General features: G+C 36.3%; 1 protein-coding gene across 10 annotated transcripts in view; it reads left to right on the forward strand.

Moving 5' to 3' along the window:
- The window catches only part of CalpA (calpain A), a 560,472-nt gene that overhangs the window by 414,674 nt on the left and 118,500 nt on the right, over positions 1–27,298 (forward strand). For all 10 annotated transcript variants that reach the window (XM_069812566.1, XM_069812574.1, XM_069812571.1 and 7 more), the window contains one exon: positions 18,311–18,380. In XM_069812566.1, coding sequence (XP_069668667.1) covers positions 18,311–18,380 — 70 coding nt within the window. The remainder of the gene's footprint in view (positions 1–18,310; positions 18,381–27,298) is intronic.

A 27,298-nucleotide genomic window follows, 5' to 3' on the forward strand; every position in this document is an offset into this window, starting at 1 on the left:
GCGGTATATTAAACATCTTAGATGCACTTTTTACTGAACGGCCGTCGTTCACAGTCTTAATAGCTTTCTGTAAGTCATCTTTAGTCCATTTCGCTTTATCTGTACTTCTTAATCTATTTCTAGGCATCTGTAAAGAAAAGATAGGAACCGTTACCACTAATCGAGGTGAAGGGGAAATATCGCTACCCATGGCGCCATAACCCCGGCGACGCGGACACAACTTCCGCTCGAAATGCTTCATAACCAACAAATCTAACCATGCAAAAGAATAGTAGAAAATAATTGTTGTTACACAAAGTTTTTATAATGTGTTAAAGTAATTCTATAAAAGTCACTTTAAACTGGACATACCTCACTTCAGATGATGTCACAGAATAAGATGAAAACGGATGATTTTAGATTTTGTTTTCACAAGACGAAGCACGCTTGCCAGTGTTGCCAACTCGATTCTTAAAAATCCGCTGTGACGCCGTGCAGAAACCGCTAAATTGCTATATTGTCAATGTAAAATTATATTATTTTGCCGCTGTGAGTGCTAAAAATACCCGCTAAATCCCTATATCAGCAATACAAATTTCATAAATTTTACCCGCTAAAGTAACACCGAAAAACGCTAGATCTAGCTGGAAAACCGCTGAATTAGCAACACTGACGCTTGCACACAGGAAACAGAGCTATCTCTTAGTACTTATTAAGTCGTCCGCGAGAGTTCGCGCGTGACTAGTGATGTTTTTTACTCATAGTTTATCAAATACAAGGGGTGGCGGAATTGCCCAGGGTGGCGGATTTCCCCCATCTTCCCCCCTACGATATCGTGCATGACACATTGAAATTTCATAATGCGCGCTGGATGCCTAAGAACCTGACAGAAGACCACAAGGGCCAGCGAATGATGACATGCTTGGACCACTTAAGGCGTTACGTTGCAGAAGGTCATGACTTTCTGGAAGCACTTGTCACTGGTGATGAGTCCTGGGCGTACCACTTCACTCCCAAAGCAAAGCAGGCCTCTATGGAGTGGAAAGATGCTGCTTCCTTAGCAAAGAAAGTGACGCAATGTGCGAAGAAAGTGCTTGTGAGAGTTTGAAAGGCATGAAAGGCTTGTGAGAGTGTTCTGGGCTATGCATGGCGTTTTGTTGGTGGACTTTGCCAAATACAAGACCACTGTGAATGCTGAAGACTACATTCAAATTTTGGTAAAGTTGCGTTGTGCCCTTCGTGACAAATGTCGTAACATTAATGCTGACGATGTTAAACCTTGCGCCGTCGGACTTTCATCTGTTTGGTCCCATGAAGAAATTCCTGGCCGACCATTGCTTTGCAATCGATGCAGAGATGCAATCAACTGTCCGCAGACGGCTATACTCCAACCGGACTTCTATAAACAGGGTATACTGAAACTGGTACCACGATGGGAGAAACGTGTTGAGAAACTTGGCTCCTATATAGAAAAGTAGCTGAAAGATGTGAGTTCATTGGGGTATTTTTTTAATTTTTGTTTACCTATTAAACTTTTTTTTTAAAATTATTATGCGTTACTTTCCGATCCAGCCTCATATAATTAATATACTGCCATACTTCCAGATCAGACCTAGGAGCAAAAAGCCTTCTTAATTTAGGAGTCTCATTTCCATTACCATCATTTCTGCTCATGATATCTTAGAGTGAACTCCATGTCACATCCATTTTTTTTATAGCTTTATATCTAGATACTTTCTGCTCCCTCACCATTTTGGCGGCTGCAGTAAGTTGATTGCACCGTATTTGTTGTATTTAATTATCTCTTTTCCCAAGTTAGACCTAAAATCAAAATAGGGTAGGGACTAAATTAATAAAAAATAGATAAAATTGAAGTACGATTTATGGGTAATCATTTACTTCAAATACGTTTTCCTGGCAAAGGTATAGAAACCTTGCGATAGGCCGAAATACTGGCCGTCATCATTTTCACGAGAAGAAAGCTAAGAAATCGCATCCATTGCCTAAGCTTTAATTGACGTCATTAGCATCAGTAACATATAAACTAAATATATGTACAGTGAGAGGAACTCAAGTAATACAATATAGTACTAGTATGGATTTCTTATTTTAAATATATGCACAGTAATCACTGCAACACTACAAATAGTTTTAAAAACTACCAGAATTCTTAAGAAAATAACGCAGCGCACAATACAACTTTCTTTCATGGCCAGTATATACACTCTGAGATGGAATCAATCATGTTTCGCCATCCGTGAAGCAATGCAGTATTACTAGCACACGCCTAGAACTATTTTCTACAGTAGCCATGTTCTTGAAAGCTTTTGCAAAAATTATCACGAATATACCTATATCACGAAAATACCTTTCCTTACCCTACTGACGAACCTCCAGTTCTGGATAAAATTCTCCGATCTTCTACGATAGTTAAAGGGGTGAAGATGTGTAATCCTGTCTCCCGATTATGTTTTTAGTATTAACTTCTAAATTTCAAATCCTACGAGCACTTGTATAATTTCCCATTGTTATCAGATTTTGATTACGTCATTTCTTTCTGCTTCTATATATATATATATATATATATATATATATATATATATATATATTTAATTTCCATTTCTTTTTGTAATATTTTAAAAGTTTCTATGTCACTTGCTTATATGTGGTTTGCTATATTTAAGCTTATATAGCAAACATCTGTAGGTCTTTAATGTGGAATTTTTATGTTCTTACTACAAGGTTCTCAATAAAGTCATAGGTTCGTTGCAGCAAGGAACGGAAGATTGTATAGGTTATCTTGTTCTTGGGAAGTTACAAACTGGACATAATTTTATCGTTTGAAAGGAATCGTTGTGATGCAAGGGGTTGTTATGTGCATTCGATAAGCTCTTATACTCTAACCCCATCCCTCACCTGCTCGTATTCATCTTGCTTCTACAAAAACGGTATAACGTTTTAATAGATTTATAGAATAAATGCTGCATACTTTATGCCTATGCAGAGGTTATAGGAAACAATCCCACCACTGGACTGACTTGATATCTTTTAGCCTCCAATTGGAAGAACTTAATAATTGCTTTCAAGTCTCAAGGTGGGCCGCACCAGACAGCGGTATTTGCCGCTAGCATTGCTAATTAGTGGATTACCTTACAATCTCGCTGCCTATGCCGAAGACCTTTTCCGCACGGCGTCTAGAATTTGCGGCCTCGAAGCAGTAAAACTCAAAGTATTCTCGCGGTAGAAACCTCCTCCTGTCACAAAACACCACCATTGAATGATTGTTTGCGATCACAGTCTATAGAGAACAGTGTAATTGAGTGGTCAGACGATATGGTTATCCAGTAGAGAGGATTGTGTGGGCTGCTACTGATAGCAATAATTGTAAAATAAACATAAAACGAAATTACTATTTCTAAAAGTAATATCGGATGTACTGGGAATTACTAAAGGGAAAGTTAAATAAACCAAAAAAATGACCTAGACAAAAGTAATGCTCGGTAGGGCAGAACCACAACATAACAATTTGGTGTCAGAATTGAAACATAACATAACCGTGACCGATAGTACCGGCCACAACAAACTAGTGTCCAACAACTAGGCACAACATAAACGTCGATTCAGCATTCGCAGAGGAATCTACGCCGAGTGCGATATCAGGCTGATAGTCCTGAACTCCTTACATTTCTTGGCATTATTTTTCTTCTGTATTGATAACAACACTGGCTCCGTGAAATCTTTAGGCTGTTTGATTTTGTCATATATTTTTTTGCATAAAGGTAGAATTTCCTTCTTGTCTTAACTCAAACATTTCACTAATTTAATGGAAATTCCATCAACCCTTGTTATTTTCCAATTCTTTATTTCCCTCAGTGCTAGTTCAACTTCTGATAAGGCCGCTTCATTAACTATAGCTAAGTTATCTCGACGATTCCCTGTCTGTTATAGCTCTTCTACATATTTCGTCCATCTGTTCAATATTCTTGTTCGTTTGTTATTTCATTGCCGATTTCGTCTTCTGTCAACCACATTTCCGCGAATAAATAATATGAGATTCTGATTATATTCAAATAATTTAGATTTATATTAATATAGGTTAAATCATATATGATGTCCTGTTCTCATTAGTGAGGTCCAAACATTTTACTTTGCGGTACATTAAATCATTTCTTGCTTTTATCTCTTGATCCTCCATTTATTTACGTTTGTGTTTCATTCAGTCTTTCTTCACCTTATCAATTTCTCTTCTAAGTTTGTTGTTTAGTTTCCTGTAGTTTCTTATACCTTTTTGTGTGTTGATGTTTTTTCCATTTTCTTCTTTCCTCCATCTTCTTTAACATTTTCCCTCTGACGCAGGATTTCTTAATATTCATACTTTTTCTGTTTCGTATTGTTTCTTCTACTGTTGTCTATATACGTTTTTACATGAGTAATGTACTCATTAGTGTATTCAGGGGTGGATTCTAATTTAGCGGCCATGTCTTTAAAATTTGCTTCAAATTTTCTTTTTTGCTCCTCGTTCTTCAGTTTTCCATGTTCGATTTCTTCTTCACCTATGTTCCTTCCCTCTTCTTCAGACGAATATCTACTTCGCTTATCTATAAGACATGATCTGAGTTAATATCAATTCCTGGTAGAGTCTTTGCATTTTGTAAGCAATTTGGGAATCTTTCCTGTATCAATATATTGTCCCTTGTGCATGTCCACGTATATCTTCATCTTTTATGTTTTTGGAGTATTCTATTTCTAATAATCATTGCATTCCTCTTATAGAAATTCACCAAGGAATCTCCTCCGTCATTTCTTTTTACCAATCCATATTTTCCAACTGTTCTTCCATCTTGACCTTCTCCTAGTACTCGTTCCAGTCGCCCATTAGGATTACACATGCTCTCTTCTTCTCCTTACCAATTATCTCTTCTATCTTGGCATAGCTTTCTTCCACTTTCTCGTTTGCTAAATCAGTATTGGGCATGTGAATTTGCATTAACACAAGTCTATTTTCTTCCCTAGTAGTGTCATCACTATCATACCGACGGATCAGAGCAATACTGTCGTAACTAGCTGTGCCAATAATGGTAGTTACGATAATATTTCTCTGAACCGTCTATTACTATCACCTACATAACGCACTGCCATCACTTTATCTCTTTATCTTTCACACGTGGTCCCAGTAATACACCAACATCATGACTTTCTTTTGCCTTCACCATTTGAATGACTTTTTGGCATTCACCATTTGAATAAAAAAAACCTAAATTCATCACTCTCCAACTCACAACTATTTTCCCATATTACTTCTAATATTCCTACACGACCACTCTCTTTCTTCTCATTTCTTCTTTCAAATTTTCTTACATACGCACTTATATTTTTCTCTTTTTCATGGAGAGAAATCTGACTCCGGCTCACTAACACCTACAGCAGACAATGTTCTGCTAGTCTCAATAAATAGCTGAAAGGTGGCGGACAAGACGATGCACGTGGTAGCCTAAATAAATAGTCGGCAGGCGGCGGTCAGGTATTGCTCGGTCACTCTAATGATGTCCCAAGTCCCGACATTAGAACTTATTCCACTGTCTGACATATCAAGTTAAGGCTGGTCCACAGTGAATCGGGAACGAGAACCATAACGAGAACGGGAAGCGTAGGACGTGAACGTGAAGATCTTGTATTCACAATAAACCAAGAACGGAAACGATTATGCATACTGATATATATGTCAATAACGATACTCAAAGTCGATATTACGCATTCTGATGTTATTTGTGTATAATTGACCAATGATGTTCTCTCATGAGTACAAACCAGCCAATATGAACACAGGTTAACCAACTTCAAAATTTATGGCACGGAATATTTAAGAATTCAATTCACGATGTAGTCTTGGAACGGTAGGGCCTCTGTGTACTCTGATTAGTTGATAAAAGTATTGAATAAACAATACTACAAAGGTAAAGTATTACCCTGCCGTCGAAAGGTATGATAGGGTCGATCGTCTGTTTGGTGAGGTGATACACAGAAAACACTCCATATAAATCATTAACACTCTCCGTCAAGATTTATTAGATTTATTAAGAGCACTTTAGGAAAAATAGCAATGAACCAAGGTCTCCAGTAAAGTACAATCGATGATAATCCCTCACTCCTTCGACACTGGCTGACCACTAGAGTTCACTGAACTGGCATTCGCCATTACACAAACTAGTAATACCATCTATCCTCACAGTTTGTAATTATTAGCAGCTCGTTAGACAAGTCCCAACTTGTCTGGTGTAGCAGAAATCACTATTATACATTCAATGTAAAAACCCTTGACGAATGCCAGCTAATTCTTTCACACTCTATCTCTAATCAAACTCTTTCTATGAATCATAATAAGTTTAACCTTACTAGTATGTAAAAACCCGTTTACCTTCTGGTATGCCAGTTTCGAAACCCACTCAACAATAGGTTCAATTCGACACTCATACCTTCATAACACACTACATACATCACCGCAGCTCGGCTACGCTCCTGCCTGTAGAAAGTCACGAACCCCGTTCGATCCCAGACTACATCAGTCCACGTGCTTTCCGAACTGGGTCACCCGCGATCCCATCGCGAATAGCCACAACACCAACTCACAGCTCTCCCAGCTGTCGTCCAAGCTCCCTCAACGAGTCGTTCTACCAGACTAACACTCAAATCGAAATTCTCCCCCAAAGGAAAACTGTATGTTAATGCTCCCTCAAAATAACCAATCACAAACCAAACCCAAGTCACGTGATCACTAAAATTCGCTCCTTATACGTGAGGAATAATAGAGCAATAATGGAAGAAAGGAAACAAACTATCTAAAGGAGAAAGTAAGACTGAAAATGGAGAAGAAGTAAAGCCATCTAAGAAAAGTGAGGTAAACTAATACTAAAAATAGAATAATAAGAATAGAAAGGAAAGAAAGAAAAGAAAAGGAAATTAAAAAAAAGTAGTGTGCCGAAATAAAACGGCACAGTCTGACCACATATAGGCCTACACGTAGCACATATTGAAAGTGATTCTGCTGAATTTCTGGATTAGTTACAAGCAATGGATGAAGAAGAAATTATGTCACGGCCGCCTTGCTACAAAATATACGACGGCCAAATACTTTCTTGTGACAACAAAATGAATCTAGTAGGCTGTGATCGGAAACGAGAACGGCAAAGTTAAAACTTGGCCAACCTTCACGTTCCCGTTTCCTGGCTCCGGCAAGCTTCTCGTTAATTGTGAATGCATTCATTTTTAACATTATTTCCGTTCTCATTTCCGTTCCCTGTTTGTTGTGGACTAGCCTTCACTATAATATAACAGAAAATGATTTGGTTCTTATGATTAGTGCATAATGCGCGCCTTGTGTTAGAAGTTAGAGAAGAAGTTGCACACAAAAGTCAATTTTATACAAGATTTGGTCTTCGGAGCTTGTTCTACTGACTGACTGAATTATGTTACAATGTTACAAGTTCCCCTAAACCTGGGATGGGGAACTACTCGTATTGTAAACAGAACAGTTATCATAGGCCTAAGTACCTACGTAAAACAGCACCTGTAGCGTGAGAAGCTAAGCTTTATGAGAGAGGCTGTTCCCCGTCTCTGCCCTAAAGAGACGAACAAACAAAGACGTGCTCGCACACAAACACATACAATTTTACAAAGGTACATATTTAGTTTACAATGTTAAGTTCTGTTATAACATACTAATAGGCTATTTTATAGCATCGTCTTTACAACTATTTTATTTATTAAGAAATATCTACGTATTCAAAATTGTTATATAGTTTTTTCTGATTGATGAGAAACTAGTTACTGTGATGGATGAAACAATAAAGGAAAAATGAAAATTTCTTCATAGTATAAGATCATATCACTTCATACCTCAAAGTTATATGAATATTATTGTACTATCTGGGGAAGCAAAAACAAAAAAAGTCAGTGATCACAAATAATGAGGTTTGTTTTTACAAAAATTGCGAATATGTCTGCCGTTCTCTTGTTCAACAATTTTCTTTCTGCAACACCATACATAGCATTTTGCAGAACATGTCGTGGAATATCCCCAATTTCTTGCGAGATAGCATCTTTCAGTTTGTAGGGTTGTTGGGTGTGCGGCGGAAACTCGTTCTTTAAAGTAATTCCACAACTAAAAGTCGGCCACATTGAGATCTGGAGACCGTTGAGGCCATAGGCCTATTGCTGGAAAGTACCTACTGATGACACGATTGCCAAATATGTGTGTAATTAATTCTTGACGTTATTTGCATTGGCAACGCTTACCATGAAAAAATTGAAAAACTCTGCGCTGTAGCCTTCTGAATCAATCAGAACGTAGCATTTTGTATCAGCTTCTGCCATTTCTGCTCGGAAATGATAACTCACGAAATAAGAATCCTTTGCGTAATGATGTAACATTAAATAAGCAGCTGTTACAATTAGTGCGAAGGACTCGTTATGTCATTTGTGTAGTGTCATTATGGAAGAAGCATGGCAACTTTCGCTACCACATTACGCAAAGCTGTCAGGCGCATAGTTTTAGTTAGAAAGGCTTGTGTATAGATGTGCCATCTTCTTTCTTGGATATTATGTTGTTTGTGACGTGAGTCCTCGGTCCAAGGATGACGAAGTTCTGTAACATACTGTAATAAAGCTTCCCGCTTACTGTAATAGTCTCTCTCTCATTCAATTGTTATCTTCATTGAAGAAATATGAACTAGTAATGAATTGTGAAGTTAAGCCACACTGTACAATGACTTTCAAATCATTAAGGTCTTGTTGAATTAAAACCGTGTCATATTCAATTCAGTCGGCCTGGTTGGCGCTGGTCTTCTATGCCCGAGGTTGCGGGTTCGATCCCAGGTCAGGTCGATGGCATTTAAGTGTGCTTAAATGCGACAAGCTCATGTCTTTAGATTTACTGGCAAGTAAAAGAACTCCTGTGGGACAAAATTCCGGCACACTGGCGACGCTGATATAACCTCGACAGTTGCGAGCGTCGTTAAATAAAACATGACATTTAACATTCATATTCAATTCAAATTATGCAATATTACTTGTTAAATCTATCATTAAAAAAGAAGTGTGCTTCATCTGTCCAGAAAACTTTGTCCAACCAACGATTATTAAGTTGAATTTCCTCTAGCACAAATAAAGCAGAATCACATCTTGTCTTATTGGCACTTTCTTGGAATGCGAACACCGGTTTTAGTTTATATGATTGTGTCAGACCAATATATTTTCTTAAATTTCTCCATACCACGTATAACACGTTTGAAGATGCAGTACTATTGATGAAAAATGTAAAGTTAAGTGACGTAATAATTATACAAGTTAGGGGAATAAAATGTTTCTTCAATAATTATACGTGAAGTCCATGGAATCTTGTTGCAATAAAAATGTTGATGAATTGATAATAAATATTTGTACTTATTTCATTAATAACTGAAGAGTCCACTGCAAGAATGATGGAAGTCATTTGGAATATATTTTGCAGGAGAAGCAATTGAAAGTTTGAAATGCTTAGCGCTCAAAGCTTAACTGTGATTTTCCTATCATTACTGGACAATGACTATCAGTGTTAATTCCATATAAATCTCTATGTACAGTTTCCCTGAAAAGGAATGAGACAATTGAATATTCTTAAGTCTCAGATGTAAGACACTGCGCATGATCGGAGACCAGAGCACTGATACACAAGATAACGAATATTGAGTTACTTAGATTCAGGCTATTTGGTTTGTTACTAGCATCGTTCCGAAATTCACTTCAAAAACTGCAAAACATATGATAATATTACGTAAATAAAAGATAAATATATACGTAAATCGTGTAGTTAAATCGACACTGGACCTTCATGACTAGATCGACACTCCGCACAGAAAGAAAAGCTTTTGTGTCGTTGCAATAACTCAGACGCAAAGATCTCTACGTGTTGTGTAGAAGAGAGAGAGTTAGATTCTTAGTCTATATCAACGATTTTTTTTCTAAATAACGTTGAAATAGAGTTTTACAAAGTCCTCAGATTAAGTGTTAATGATCACAGACATTACAAAATTACAAGTTATAATATTATAAACGTTAATCTAATGAATGCATTTATACACACACATAGAATGTAAATGCATATATATATATATATATATATATTTATATATTAAAAACTAACAATTAAAATGAAATTAAACAAATATTCCTAAGCCACACAGACAAACGTTTACAAAGGTTTAGAGTCCTTATGCTATGTCATTTGTTGAGTGATTATTACAATATTTTATTAGTAGCTTTCCCATATGTGTAATAAATGCATTCGCACAGAATAATTTTTGTTAAAAGTGTGGCTTTGGATTATTTCATTCTCACCCCTTCAGTTGATTTTAACTATTTTATCAACGTGTTTTCAATAGTGTTTAATTTAATGTGCATTCAATTTCATTCATGTTATGTTTGAATGAATAAGAACTGTTGCAGTTATTGATTAATTGCATATATTAATAATAACTATTAAATGCATGTGTTAAGTAACTAATTGCAGTATCTTTTGCAAAATTTTTAATGTTTAAGTTGGCAATATTTCTGTACTATATACTGTAAGACGTTAAAAGAATTTGCAATAGATTCGGGATCCTCTACTTTATAATCACTAATTTTAATGAAAAAATATTTTCTTTCTTAGGATATCTACAAGTTAAACTTTAATAATATTCCGAATAGCTTTAATTGCATTATCTGGATTTTGTGCTTTTCTATTCAAATGTGTTCTATTTCCCTCTTTCATAAATTTTGATAAATTACACTGTACTTTTTGTAGTATTTAAGAATATGAGGATAGTTACATTGCAGCTCATTACATATAGATTCTTCTTTTTTAATACATGAGATTTTTGAGTGCCTGCATTATCTACATGTTTTTACTTTTGAATTTTTTTCTCAACATTGAGTGGAGAACATCCACGGAAGTGATTCTGAAATGAAGTGAAAAATACAATACATTTACTCTTAATATCAGTAGTACCAGTAACATAGGCCTATACGTTTTTCCAAGATTCATTTTGAGGACATAAATGTAAATAATCACTAGATACAGCATTTACGACCCTTTTTTAGTTTTTAAATTCATATTTTGAAATTGTTCAGTGACATTGGAAACACTTAGGATTTGTTTATCATGTTCAGACAAGCCATTGATTATAGGTTCTGTCGAATAGGAATTCAGTCTAATTCTGTGTATAAAAGTTTTATCAATGGTTATACTACTTCCAGTTTATATGCTGGTTGGGAAAATTACTCTATGACTAAGGTTTTCAGTTTCAAGGAGTGAATTTAATTTACTTTTACGGAAAAGTTCCGAGAGATGTTTATGTCACTACAGATCACAAATTCCATATTAGGTTTCTAAAGCCTTTCCATTACAAATTCATTGTTGGCTATAAATATTAATAAGTAATGTAAGAAATATGAATGATTGTAGTTAGAAGTTTGATTTACATTATAAACAAGTAATAACATTTCTCGGCAAGATTCGAACTGTAAAACCTTAGTAGGTACTCGTCTAAAATCCCATGAAAATAGTTCAAACTATTCAGATGTAATTAAAAATTTCAGTTCAGTGAAAAGTAGAGAAATTAAATGAATTTTAATTTCGTGTGCAAACATTTTAGTTAGACTAATTTCAAGAATATTAACCTAATAGATTACTGTAATTTATTGCCAGTGTACAGTATAAGAAGATTTTTTTGTAAGATTACAAATAAAGGCAGCTTTATAACATAGTATAAGTAGTTTAATATACTACTACTTCTGTTATTATTATTATTATTATTATTATTATTATTAGGCCTATTATTATTATTATTATTATTATTATTATTATTATTATTATTATTATTATTATTATACAGGGCCTTGAATACAGGTTTGCCTAAGGCCTCGCAAATTCTAGCGACGCCACTGAAAGCAGTTAATCATTTCAAAGCTTTTGTTAGGTTATGAAATAGAATCACACAATACTGCCAAAATTAATTTTCCCAGTGTTAAGATTACAGAGTGTAAATTTCACTTAGCACAGAGTTGGCTTAGGAAAATTAAAGGAAACAATATATCAAACCAAGAACTCCGAAACAAAACATTTGAAGTTCGAAAGTGGTTAAGGATTTTTACTTTTTAGTCTTTCATATTTACCACTATTAGAGGTATCAGATGCTTTTGTAGAACTAATATGAGAGGTCCCTGCTTTTAGTGAATGTTTCGTATTTTCTCATATTCTGGAAAGCTATATTGAAACATCAAACTTCCCCCCTCCCCCAAGAATTATGGGCTGAAACACCATAATTTGGAACTATACGAACTACAGACGCAGCAGAATGTTACAGAATTGGCTGCAGCGTGAATTTTGTAAGACATCCGCCTATTTTCATGGCCATACAGTACATGTATTGAAATAAAACATACATTATATATGAGATACTAAAAATGCGAGAAATAGAAATGGAAAGAACAGCAAAAAAATTAAATAAATAAATAAACGGAATGTACAGCAGTGGCAAAAAAAAAAAGCCGGATCGACTCTGTAGCTGATTTCAGAGTCTTGTTCACTCCAAAGCACGATATACTGGTAACTAAGACTTTCGTGGTTCGAATCCTGTCTGGGAAGGAAACTTTTTTTTTTGTTCCTTATTCAAATTTATTCCCAATACTTTTCGATTGCTGGTAAAATTCATGTTCTGGGAATAATAAGTTAATTAAGTAGTAAAATATCGCTGCAATCGTAAAGTATTGGGAATAAATTTGAATAAGGAACAAAAAAAGTTTCCTTCCCAGGAAGGATTCGAACCATGAAAATTTACCAATCTATCGTGCTCTGGAGTGAACAAGGCTCTGAAATCAGCTACAAGGGTCGGTCCGGTTCTTTTTTTTTTTTTTTTGCCACTACTGTACAAACACAACTATCAATAGCCAAGCGAGTAGACCAACAAGTTAATATTAGAAGATTAAATATTTCGAAATTAAAGGACGAGGAAACTAAGCAAGATGTTAATAGCGTGTGGGAAAATATCCGAGATAATATCAAAATTGCAGCTGAACAAAGCATAGGTTATTATGAAACTAAGAAAAAGAAACCGTGGTTTGATGAAGATTGTTGCATGGTAGTAGAAAGAAGGAAACAGGCAAAATTGAAATTCTTACAGGATCCAGTTGAGACGAATAGAGATAATTATTTCAATAAAAGGCGGGAAGCAAATCGTACACTTAGGAATAAAAAGAGAGATTATTTGAAGGAAAAACTGAATGGGGTAGAAACAAATAGTAAAAATAAAAACATTAGAGATTTATATAAGGGCATAAAGGAATTAAAGAATGGATATCAGGCAAGGGTAAACGTGATCAAGGATGAGAATGGTGACTTGCTTGTAGACTCTCATTCAATCCTGAACAGATGGAAAAACTATTTTGGGCAACTACTAAATATACATAGGCCAAATAGAAATGATCGGGACGAAATTGAAATACAAACTGCTGAGCCATTTATACCCGAACCCACTGTTTCTGAAGTCGAAATTGCGATAGAAAACCTGAAAAATTATAAGTCTCCAGGTATCGATCAAATTCCAGCAGAATTAATACAAGAGGGTGGAAGGGCATTATCTAACGAAATTTATAAGCTTGTACTTGCTATTTGGGAAAAGGAAATTGTATCAGAGCGATGGAAGGAGTCCATAATCGTACCTATTTTTAAGAAGGGGGACAAGACTAACTGTAGAACGTTAACGTCGTACAAAATTTTGTCCAATATTCTTTTGAGAAGATTAACTCCACATGTAGATGCAATTATTGGGGATCATCAGTGTGGTTTTAGGCGTAATAGATCAACTATTGATCAGATATTTTGTATTCGACAGATAATGGAGAAAAAATGGGAGTACCTTTAAGGGTACAGTGCATCAGTTATTCATAGATTTCAAAAAGGCATATGACTCGGTTAAGAGAGAAGTTTTATATGATATTCTTATTGAATTTGCTATTCCCAAGAAACTAGTTCGATTAATAAAAATGTGTCTCAGTGAAACGTACCGCAGAGTCAGTTTCTGTCAAATGCGTTTCCAATTCACTGTGGGCTAAAGCAAGGAGGTGCACTATCACCTTTACTTTTCAACTTTGCTCTAGAATATGCCATTAGGAAAGTTCAGGACAACAGAGAGGGTTTGGAATTGAACGGGTAACATCAGCTTCTTGTCTATGCGGATGACGTGAATATGTTCGGAGAAAATCCACAAACGATTAGGGAAAACACGGAAAGTTTACTTGATGTAAGTAAAGCGATTGGTTTGGAAGTAAATTCCGAAAAGACAAAGTATATGATTATGTCTCGTGACGAGAATATTGTACGAAATGGAAAATAAAAATTGGAAATTTATCCTTTGAAGAGGTGGAAAAATTCAAATATCTGAGAGCAACAGTAATAAATATAAATAATACTCGGTGGGAAATTAAACACACAATAAATATGGGAAATGGCTGTTATTATTCGGTTGAGAAGCTTTTATCATCCAGTCTGCTGTCAAAAAATCTGAAAATTAGAATTTATAAAACAGTTATATTACCGATTGTTCTTAATGGTTGTGAAACTTGGACTCTCACTTTGAGAGAGGAACATAGGTTGAGGGTGTTTGAGAATAAGGTGCTTCGGAAAATATGTTTGGGGCTAAGAGGGATGAGGTTAAAGGAGATTGGAGAAAGTTACACAACACTGAACTGCACACATTGTATTCTTCACCTGACATAATTAGGAACATTAAATCCAGACGTTTGAGATGGGCAGGGCATGTAGCATGTATGGGCGAATCTAGAAATGCATATAGAGTGTTAGTTGGGAGGCTGGAGGGAAAAAGACCTTTGGGGAGGCCAAGACGTAGATGGGAAGATAATATTAAAATAGATTTGAGGGCGGTGGGATATGATGATAGAAACTGGATTAATCTTGCTCAGGATAGGGACCAATGTAGGGCTTATTTGAGAGCGGCAATGAACCTCCGGGTTCCATAAAAGCCAGTAAGTACTGTACAAACACACACAAGGAACTATTCATATTGAATCAGTATGAAGAGTAGGCTACACTTCGAACGAGATATCCTGTATGCAATACTTGAGGAGCATGAGATATAAAGAATAGGTGAGCACAGATTTAAATTTTCATTACAGTGTTGCTATGCGACGAAATGGAAAATATTTATGTACTGAAATAAGAAAAAATACGGCGAAATGACCGACGACCATATTTATTTTATTACGCATTTAAGCCGGAAACAGGGTATTTCAATCTTCTGCGTTTCTTATGTAGTTCTTGAGTACATCATTTTCAATGAGAGACATTTTCTCATTTATGTACAGTATGAGAACTAGTCCATTAAGGTGCTCCTCCCCTGTGCTGTTCCTAAGGTAGGCCTATGTTTTCTTAGTGATGAAAGTGACCTTTCAGAGCAGTTTGAGGAGGAGTTGTCATTATTTGTATTACTGAAAGTAAGTCACTGTTATAATGTTGGAGAGCTTCAACAGTGTTTCATTTTTTTTTTTTGTTTGTTCAGGGAGGCTCGGGGGGCTCTGGACATTGTTCTTCGTTAATATGTCTGTCTCTCTTGGGACATATTTTTAATTCGCAATCTTGTCTGCTCCTTTTCTCTTGCATTATTCCTCATCAGTTTAAAATATACAGAGTGTAACGAAAAAAAAAAGTGGGCATAACTTCAGATATGGATTCCTCATATGTATAGAAGAAAAATAGTTATATCAACACGAGTCCGGAAATGCTTGGTGTCTGAATAAGCTTTGCAAGTATGATCATAGTACACTTCAGTAAATTAATTTGATTGCTGTAATTATTTTGATGGATTCTGGTTACATATCCTTGGATGAACTATTCGAAATATCCACCTCTAAACATGCTCCCAAATTCCTGGCATAGGGTAAGGGTGTACATTTTCGAACATAGTACATTTCTGAACGCACTAAGGTTTTTTAACATTCGCGAGTTTCATATGTTCGTAACTCTGCTTAAGTTATATATCGTCGATAATCAGTCTTCTATAAGTTTGTTTCCTAAAATGCTGTGTTGTAAAGTGTTACTATATACCACTAATAAATAATTTTTCAAACAGAGGTAAGCAATTTGGCTACAGAATATGCTCTGTTATAAAATGGCTCATAGTTTCACGTTGTGGTATTGTATTACAATGATAAATATTGGTTTGTATATGATTCTGACCTGTTCTGTGGTCTTCGTTAAACATGTCACCGGCACACCAGTGATATCTATGAACAGTTTAGAAAACTATTGAGTCATATCTCAAGGATAGCTGAAGTACAATTTCGAACATTATTCAGGTACAATTCTGAACGCTAAAAGTGCAATTTAGAACAGTTGTTTTAACCATTCTAACTACGTCATTTCTGATTGTTGGCATTTTAGATCCCACGAAGGAAAACAGAAAAGGAAAAACGTCTGAAATGGGATTCTAATGCTATGGAAAAGACAATCGAAAGTGTAATTTCAGAAAATATTTCATTGAAAGGAGCATCCGCGTTGTATCACCTTCCACTGAGCACTCTATATGATAAGAGTAAACAAGGAAAAGGAAAAACAGCCCTGTCTTTGCACGTGTTACAGAGAAGATTGAACATTCCACGGTACTGTCTGGAGACATGAAAAAGACTTTGGTAGACAGACTCCTATACTTAGCAAATACAGAGTTAGGTCTTACCCCCTTGCAGGTTAAACGTGCTGCTTTTGATTTGGCCGTGGTCAGTCAGAGTCCCTCAGAAAATTCGCAAAGTGGTCCTTCTGATTCTCCAGAAAATGCATTTAGTGCCATTCTTAACTCACCCGAGAAAATAAGCTTGTTTACTTCAAAGAAAATTGCTCATGTCACTCCACCTTACTTCGCAAGAGCATATCAACGAGATACGATCTAAGAAATTATCTGCAGTTAATACTCGGCCTAAAGGAAAGAATAAATCTGCATCCAAAAGAAGAGTGAAACAAAGGGCAACATCGTCCGCTCCATCAAATGAAGACGAATGTAGCCTCTTCCTACTGAATTATTATTCAAAGGAATCAATGTTGAAAGGGGAGCGGATCCGATGCCAGATGTGCGATGTGTGGTATCAAGAAGTGTGCGTGGGTGCCAGAGCATAAAGCAGTTTTTTTTTTGTGGCAAATGCCTTTGATCGAAATTGTACCTGACGTGTTCAGAATTGTGCCTCTGTGATACATTTTCGAACGTTTTTTGTTTGTTGAAACATTTATAACTATGGATAATGTAAACTTCCTTTATTTCTTATATTGTTGTGGAACGACAACTAGGTCTTGAACAATGTATTCACAATAAATTTGGAAATTGCGTATGCTTATTTTGCCCACAAAATATAAATACATGTTTACTGTTCGAAATTGTGCCCCCTTACCCTAGTTCTTGCTGTCTGACAGCCTTGCAGAATCCGCTGACGGAGAGTTCCTTCATTATCCACAGGAGTCGAATGCACCAACGACTTTTCCACAGAAAGAAGTGCAATGGGTTGAGATTCGGTGAGTGTTGAGGCCAAGCATGTTCGGATCTCGATGAGACGATAAGCTGCAGTCTGTATTCAGGCAGAAGGTCGATATTTTGTACAGTTCACCTAAGGAACTGTAAACACAATGCATCATAATAATTACAGCAAACAAACGTACTGGAGTGTACTATGATCATATTTGCAAGCCTTACTCAGGAACCAAGCATTTTCGGACCCATGTTCACATCACTTTTTTTTCTTCTTCACATATGAGGAATCCATACCTTAAGTTTTACCCACTTTTTTCGTTATACTCTGTATATATTCTTTAAAGTGACTGAATCGATTTTCAGTTACCTACCTGAGGCTGTCAACCGGGATTTGATATTTGGAGGCTATGTCTTGAGATGTGTGGCAGACAAAGCTACTGTATTACAGATTTTACCCGAGTGCTTCGATTTCCCTTGCCTTCCACTATTTCTCAATATCACTATACCATCTTGTTTCTGGATAGCCTTTATGGTTTGAAATAAATGTTGAATGGTAAATTATATCTCAGCTTTTAAAACAATCATTTATACAAATAAATCCGTCGTGGTCTGGAAAAAAAAAATTCTTTTCTGAGGCTTCTCATTCTTTAATGATGAACATTTGTAGAATTTTTAAAACTACAGACACTTGACTAGTCCTTAAACAGCAGTAGAAGTAATCCAAAGAAACAGTTTTGAAATAAGGCCTGCTTCATTTACAATACATTTCCTTCGTTTCTTTGTTGCAGGAAATTGCAGACGACCCGCAGCTCTTTGTGGAAGGCGCCACCAGGTTCGATGTGCAACAGGGTGAACTAGGTAAGTGTCGTGGGTTAAATTAGTTGTACATTTGTTTGTTTCTGCTAGTCCTGAGAGAACGCATTTTATGAGAAGATTACTTTCTTTTCGTCAGCTTCATAGCGTGGTGGGAATATAATAGTGAAGCAGTGCGCAGCCTCGCCCGTTTTCCTACTACGTGATGACGTCACGCGGGAAGCATTGCAGACTCTCTCGCAGCTTGCTAGCTTAGCTCAGCTCAGCTCCGTAAGGTTTTGGAAGTGGGGCAGGTTAATTGATTATAAATACCAAGAAGCTGTATTAACTAATCCTTTCCCTACTAACGTCTTGTCAGGAACGTGATGCTCTCCCAAAGCATAGCCGTCTAGACATGACGTCTTTGTGACCCTGCTACTTTTATTGACAGTTTTCATTCAAGATGTCAAATGCAGTTTTTTCAAGCTGTCTATTTAGAGGGTTGTTGTATGTTGTAAAACGATCTATCATGAAGAAGAGGAGTTATTTTCCTCTAAATATACGCGAAATGTTTTCCAGAATTCTGTTTGAATAAAAGTGCATTGAAGTTCTGCCCTGCATTCCAAGTAGAATGAACAAAGTTTAAGAAAGGGAGTCAGAATCGAGGTCTTGTAAGAGTTATTGGCAGTAAAGTGACATGACAGAAAAGGTCTGTCTACGAAGCACAACATTCACATGGTCAACAAAAGAAAAAGGGTAACAATGAAGGGGAATAAACAGTGGTGAAACTGAAGGGCGTAATAGAGTACAATAACGTTATGTTGTGGGTTGACTGTCAGGTCAGCGTCAGAATGAAGTCTTATATCCCTTCTCCATTATGGGAAAATACGTTAAAAAAAACTACAGAAATGTTTCTTCAATATAATGTTTATGGTACTTTTGAGCTTTTCAATGTCTGCGTAATTGCATGTAAGTCTGTGAAGGGAACAAACCCAGGAAGGAAAGGATCTGTACAAATCTTCGACTTGACCTGGATTTATTTTATTGGGTTATTTTACGACGCTGTATCAACATCTAGGTTATTTAGCGTCTCAATGATATGAAGGTGATAATGCCGGTGAAATGAGTCCGGGGTCCAGCACCGAAAGTTACCCAGCATTTGCTCCTATTGGGTTGAGGGAAAACCCCGGAAAAAACCTCAACCAGGAACTTGCCCCAACCGGGATTCGAACCCGGGCAACCTGGTTTCGCAGCCAGACGCGCTGACCGTTACTCCACAGGTGTGGGCACTTGACCTGGAAGCAGGCATTTTATAAAGGGTTAACCTTGTCTAACTGAAGTGTTAGTGAAAGGGGAGGGGATGCTGGAGTTACGACGACAATATTACAAACAAGCTGTTGGGCTTATCCCCCCCCGTCATGTACCTACCACCCACAGAAAAAGAAGTCAGGGAGAACCTGCAAAGTTTGTAAATCTCACAAGAAAGAAGCGAAACAACGTGGGAGTGCAAACAATGTTTTGTACTGGAGTTTTTCGAAACTTAACATACTGTTCAAACTGTTACCAAATTATGAGTATAATATCACAATTTGTAGTAAAAGACCCATGTTTATTGCAAACGACCTCCACCTGCCTTTAAATGCCACTTACCGCACACCACCAATTCACTGTCTGCGCGTGGAGATTTAAATAGAGATTCCAAGCAATAAACCCGTCCTTTTAAATCTTACTGCATGAACTTAAAGGTAGCAACAAGCAAACTTTAGAAAAGAGTCAATAATGAACATTTGTTAAAGGCAGGTATCGAATTAATTACGTTTATTCTGGTGTACTGCTTTCGATAGAAGATATCTTAAGTTCATGGACTCAACTCGGTTTGATCCATTCAGGGTGATGGACAGAATACGTTTAGAATCAGACCTTCGATTTCAGGCTGGCTTTAAAGAGGCTGAAAAATGTGAATTGCAACAAATGTCAAGTGTAGCATGATGAAGTGTCCCTAAAAGAAGGCAAATTCGAAAAAAAAAACGCATTCTCGATAAAATATGGACTTAACGCGTTTTGATTCCGAGCTCCTCAAATACGTTCAATAAAGTTTCATCGTCAACAGTTTTACATTACTTAAAAAAACACACATCAGTTTTTCATTCCAGTGATTCTGCATATTTCTTTTAGTAAAATGCTCCTGCACACAATTTTAATATCTGAATATTTTTTACACAAATTAAGTCCACAATTTCCACATCTGACATTAATTTTCGTAATGTGAACGGCTTTCCTGTTAGCAGCTAGTACTTGAAATAGACCTTGATTCACCCTCACCAACCACTTCTGTATTATCTTCCTCACTACCACTTTCTTTCTTCAACCCCGCCGGTAAATCAATTTCCAATAGCACTATAAGTCTACTAGTCGTTAAAACTGAAGAATATTGCTGGAGAAGATTTTTAAATGTAGTGTAAATATTTGTAATTTAAATATGTATTGTATTGATTAAGGCTGGTTGAGTGGAAGAGAAGGCCTATGGCCTTAACTCTGCCAGCGAAAATAAAACATTATTATTATTATATCACTTTCACCCACAATATTAAGACTGCTATTATCCACAAAACAACTCATGTCTATGTTCTGTATCCCTGAATACAACTAGATTTGAATAAACACCAATAAAGAAAGAACAAATTTACCAACTCAAGTTTCTACACTGCAAGTAAATGGTAAAGTGGAGAATTGAAACAGTAAACGACTTTAACGGCATTACAAACAGTTACAACAATGGACAAAAATCACATAATTCAAACTAGAAAATGTTTATAAAAGTGTAAGTCATATGAAATGCCAAGGGTGGGTAAAATCTGTCCACTAACAAATACTTCAAATTATTAGTCTGCTATATTTTAAATCTAAAACAGTACACATGTGTGCATACTTATCATGTTAGAGACAAATAGAGTAAAGGTGAAAGCTGTCAGATTTCATTAATTCAAAAAAAAATTAGAAAATAAAAAGGGTGGGCAAATTTTTCCCAACCGTGATAATGCTAGGGTTAAGCGAGAAAATAATTAGTTTATGCCCATTGATTGACGCCTTTTTTGCTTCTCTATTGACATTCGAGACAACTCAATCCTTCCATTTAATGAAGCCTTTTCTGTCTGGAAGTTGTTAAAAGATACGAAAGCTTTAACATTTTATGAGACATGTAATTAAGTCCTTTTAGCTTAGAAAGTTTTGAAGAACTATGAGAAAATTATTCCCTTCTGCGGAGCGACTCGTATGTGAAAAATGTTAACAATATGATACACAGGAACATACCAGTTAATAGTTATTATAATGCTGTAATTACTCACGTTTCGTTATTTAGGTCTAATGCACTATCCTCTGATACATGTTCGTCTGAATTGGTTTTGAAGTGGCTTGAAGAGTACATAAACTATTGGCAATGATGTCATGAATTTCTTTTCTCCTTTTCGGTTTTTCACATCTGTCCAATCTCAGATTATTTGTTGATTTTCGTTTCAAGCAAGACTGCGCCAGAGCTTTTCTGGGTACAGCGTCTACTTTCAGAATACGACTGCTTTTTGGTCCATAATTTAGGAGTTTCTGACTCCTCAAAATGAAGTGAACATATTCGAGCTGAAACAACATTAAGTCTTAAGATTTTTACCCCCTTTCTTTTCCCTCAAAGCAATCTATGGAATAAGTCAAACAATAAGTTTAACATGAAAATATATTTTGCAAATGAGTTGCGAAGCAAATAAAATTTAGTAACATGAGAGAAAACTCATCGTGCTGTAAATTGACTTCATCCTCCCTTCTACAGGGATGCAACCATTGTCTTGCCAAGTCTTCATTCTTCGGAAACCTATAATATTTTACGTCAGTTTCTTTTGTTTTTCGATTGTAACACAAAACAACCAGATACTGCAATCCAGGCATACTAATAGCATGTGTCACATTAATAGCATTACTGATACAAGAATAACATTAAATATAATATATTATATATATATATATATATATATATATATATATATATATATATATATATATATACCGTGTTCCGCTTATAAGTATAATAAAAGAAATAGTTATAATTTCATAACAATGCATGCAAATGGGTTAAGATTGGTACCATTGTAAAGAGGAAATTGGGAAGTTTTAATCCATTGTTGTTACTTTTTTTAGAAGACTCACGCATGCGCAGATCATTAAATAAGAGAATTCGTATCGTATCTTTAGTCAGTCAGCATGTGGACGCCACAGCAGAAAGCCTTTTGTGTGCTGTCATTAGCAGAACATAGATCCATAATTCGTGTACAGCGCTTGTTTCGCCGTCAGTACAATCTTAGACCGAGGGAAGCTGTACCGACGTACGTCTCAATAATGAAATGGGATAGGCAGCTCAGAGAAACAGGAAGTTTGTTGTCTAATGCAGGTAAACATTCCAAGCGTAAAGTGTCTGACGAAAATGTCGAACGCATTCGCGAGGCATTTCAGAGAAGCCCGCGGAAATCCATTCGACAGGCTAGTGTGCAGTTGAACATCCCACCAACAACAGTGCATACAGTGCTCCATAAAAGATTGCGTTTGCGAGCGTACAAGCTGCAACTTCATCAGATGATTACGCCGAATGATAAACTGGAACGAAAACGCTTTGCAGAAACAATGTTGGATAAAGTGGACGATGACGACACATTTCTAACTCGAGTCTGTTTCTCAGATGAGGCAACCTTCCACGTCAGTGGAAAAGTAAACCGACACAATTGTCGCATCTGGGGGTCGGAAAATCCAAGTGTCGTAATTGAACACCAACGGGATTCCCCTAAATGGAATGTTTGGTGTGGGATCATGCGTGACAGAATCATTGGTCCCTATTTCTTTGCTGAAAAGACAGTCACTGCAAACACGTACCTGGATATGTTGCAACTGTATGCTGTGCCACAACTCCCAGATGGAGCAATTTTCCAGCAAGATGGGGCTCCACCACACTTTGCCAACATGGTTCGCACATTCTTAGACGAACAATTCTCTGCAAGATGGATCGGAAGAGGATCACCGTACATCACATGGCCTGCCAGATCACCAGATCTAACACCACCTGATTTTTTCCTGTGGGGGTTTGTTAAGGACCAGGTCTACAGGACACCAGTACGTGATTTGGCAGACTTACAAGAAAGAATTTATGCTGCTGTCAACAATGTTACACCACAGATGCTTCATAACACTTGGGTCGAGGTTGAATACCGGTTGGATATTTCCCGTGCCACCAATGGAAGCCATGTTGAGGTTTATGGAACATAAGGTAACAAAAATTCCCAGTTTTCATTCTTTGTAGCAGTTGGTTTCAACTATATACTTGTATTAATTCAGAAGTTATAGCTATTTCTTTTGTTATACTTATAAGCGGAACACGGTATATATATATATATATATATATATATATATATATATATAAACAAAGAATTAACACCGTGCACGTACACACAACAGCTGTTTGTTTTGTTCCTCGAGCACTGCGGCGCGAATTAGCGCGCCGCTGCTGCTTCCCAAGTGACGACATGCGCAGTAGAAAACGAGTTTGAGTCAACCGTCTGCTACACCATTATATTCCCACCACGCTTCATAGTGCTTTGTGACAATATTGCGACTGTGGATTTTGTGTTTATACTTTTGTTTATAGATGTGTGTTTTGTAATGTTAGCTTATTGAACTATAATAGGTCTAAATGGGCAGTCGACATACCTCATTACTAGACACCGGAACAGTAGCGTAGCTAAGAAAGCATGCCCCCCCCCCGCAAAACTTTTCATTGGACCCCTCTTCTCGTCTTTTAGTGGGTCATTTTAAGACGCTTTTTTAACTGGTGTGGTTATCTAGCGTCTGAATGATATGAAGGTGATAATGCCAGCGAAATGTGTCCAAAGTCCATCCCCGGGAATTACTCAACATTTACTCTTAATGGGTTGAGGGAAAATCTCGGATAAAACCTCAGCCAAGTAAATTTATCCCAACCAGGATTTGAACTCGGGCCCGCTCGTTTCACTGTCAGGCGTGCTGTTACTCCACAGCAGTGGACCCATCTTCTCGTATCCGCCCACGTCCAAAGTTGTTATATTACTGTTTAATAATGTAGGCCTAGACCTATCTTTCGCAACTATACATTGTAAAATAATTTCATGCATTGTTTCACTTACCAAGCATTACTGATATAGGCCTAATGAAAATGTGAACGACGTGATGTAAACATTGAAGATAATGTTGTTACTGTTTTCCCTTTCTCTTTTAGAAAATACCGACAAAAGTAATTAATTATCTTCATGCTGTACTTATTAGGTAATTAATGTGTATTTGTCTGTATTTTAGACCTGTGTATTGTTACGTAATTATCGGTGAATTTTAAAGGTGAATTTCAACGTATCATATAATAATAACGGACTTATCTCACAATTTTCCAATTGCTTTGTCGACAGGAACATACTGGCGACTTTCTTGACGTCAGTATTCCTGCTTTTTCTCTTTCAATGGCGAGTACAGATAACACTGTACAACAGTGAAAATGTAAATTGAATAAAAATAGGCAATTCTTATCAACTTTGTTGTGCTGATCATGAATATCAAAGAGAAAATTAAAAATTACCTCTTGTTTTCATGTTACACACCTTTGTTATAGTGGGATAATTTTATATGGATTTTATACTAAGTTAAAAAATTAACATCAATAGTTTGGCAATGGATTTTAAAGGAAGTTAAAAAATTAACATCAATAATTTGGCAAAGGTATAAGTGATTTCAACAATGTTTTTTTTTTCAGTTTCTAATCTTCTTTATATTTAAATATTCCGGTAGTAAACGTCTTTTACCTTAATTTTCAGTGATTTTTTTGTCTCTCTCCTACTCAACTTCAGTAATTTTTAATGCATATTTAGGCCTAAGTTCGTTTTTCACATACGGTCCAGGTGTAGGTGTGATTGTTGACGTGAAGATTTGAGTGATTTGTGTTAAGGTGAACAAAAATGTCACAAGTTTATGTGAATAGTGCTGACACTTTTTGCTGTGTGTGTAGAGAAGTGACATTTTCTTCATAAAACCTCATTAATTAGAAAAGCCTACCCCTGTTATTTTGTTGTAAAACTGGGGACCAAGATGAAACTTGCACTCTTCAAGTATTCTACAACACAGGTAAACTGTCAATTCATCAAAAAACTTCTTAACATAGCGTTGCCGTGTTGTTTTGAAATCAGGAGAGTCTATTTTCCATGAATTTGAATTTCCTTTGCTTCCTCAACTCTATCGTATCGATGGCATCATGCCAGAAGGCTGTGTCAACAAAACTGCAAGTTTACGTTAGATCCATAAAAAGATGGAATTATTTTTCCTCTCCTTGTCTACATAACAAGGTACTTTCTTTGATTCATTCTCATGCCCATTGCAATTCTCAAGCGATTGTTTTCAAACATAAATAGATTCCATTAAAATGTTTCAGTAGTGATGTGGCCGTCAATAAATTGACTTTTCTTGTAAATATTTTGAAAATATTGGTGCACTGTAATATTTTACACTGAAACGCAAGCATAACTTCAGAGTCAAAGAAACTGAATTGCTTTTTGAATACAAGAGCTATATTTTTTCCGGAAAAATTTGTTAGAGAACATAATAATATTCTCTAGGCATATCACTACCTGCAAAAAGCTACTTTTCAACGCGAATAAACAATCAAATCACAGAGACGATCTCGTAAGACAGAAATTTTTTTTAATGTGTGTTTGGTTGTCCCTTTATTCAAGGTAATATTTAATATCTGCCATCGCGGTAAACTTTCACTAAAAACACATAAACGTGCTTTACATTTGTGTAAAAGCCCCTTATTTCTGAAATGTCACTAACGGAATCATTCAGGACTAAATTTAAATTATGATCCACACATGTTCATGCAAGACGAGGACATAAATAGTTGTGAAGCGGGATGGGGATTAACGTTGCGACATCGGAAAGAAAAAAAGATAAATTGCAACTTGAGAAGTGATTGTGGAAAGAAACACAACTATTGTAATAATGCTGTAAGCAGTATGCCTTTGGAATGCATGAATGAAATATGAATGTTATTAAAATAGAAATAATATCTTCATGTATAATACAGAACAGTTTTCTGCTCCCCTCTCGAGGTACTGAAAGAGCTTATTTTAGTCACCTAAAACACATTTTTAAGACCTAAAAATCCGCGGTCTAGTGATGTGCATATAATATAACGATTATCATAATCCATCACGATTCTAGACCAGATACTTCGCTTTAGCACACTCAATTAAATAGTCAGGTAAATGTTTTAACGGCATTTTAATTTATTTTAAGGCCTACGAAAGCGTATCTAACTGTTTTCCTAAACAATTTCAGATTTGAATTATGTATTCTTAAATTTTGTCCAAATTTCGCTATACCATAGACCAAATTCGGAACTCATAAAGTAGGCCTAAACGGTTCATTATTGCATTATTATGTAACATGGCGGAAACTTTCATTGCTTCATTGTAGCCTACCTTGAGAGTTGAGCTAAAAGAGAGAGAGAGAGAGAGAGAGAGAGAGAGAGAGAGGAGAGGGGGAGGGGAGAGGAGGGGGAGGTGGAGGGGAGGGAATGGGGAGGGGGAGGGGGAGGGAGAGAGAGTATACACATGTGTAATAATTCACAACGTATTTTATTATTTAATATCGACAATATGTTATTGTGCGTAATTTATCTAACGACATTGGTTGTATGTGAACGAAAATGGACTTATATGTCGCTATTATAGGTTGTACAGTAAAAGTTGGCGCTCACTTATCGAATCGGATTCTTTCCACGCTTTCGGATTTTTATTACAGTATCGCTCACTTGTATGAATTTCCGAATTGATTATCTTAATAGTGTTGTTATTTACCGCTAGAGCGAGCGCATTATTTCCTTGTAGTGTTCTGGACTAAACCTGGAAATAATATGAGCAGCTCTGAGG

This window comes from Periplaneta americana, chromosome 16, assembly GCF_040183065.1.
Source record: "Periplaneta americana isolate PAMFEO1 chromosome 16, P.americana_PAMFEO1_priV1, whole genome shotgun sequence".
Classification (NCBI taxonomy): domain Eukaryota; kingdom Metazoa; phylum Arthropoda; class Insecta; order Blattodea; family Blattidae; genus Periplaneta; species Periplaneta americana.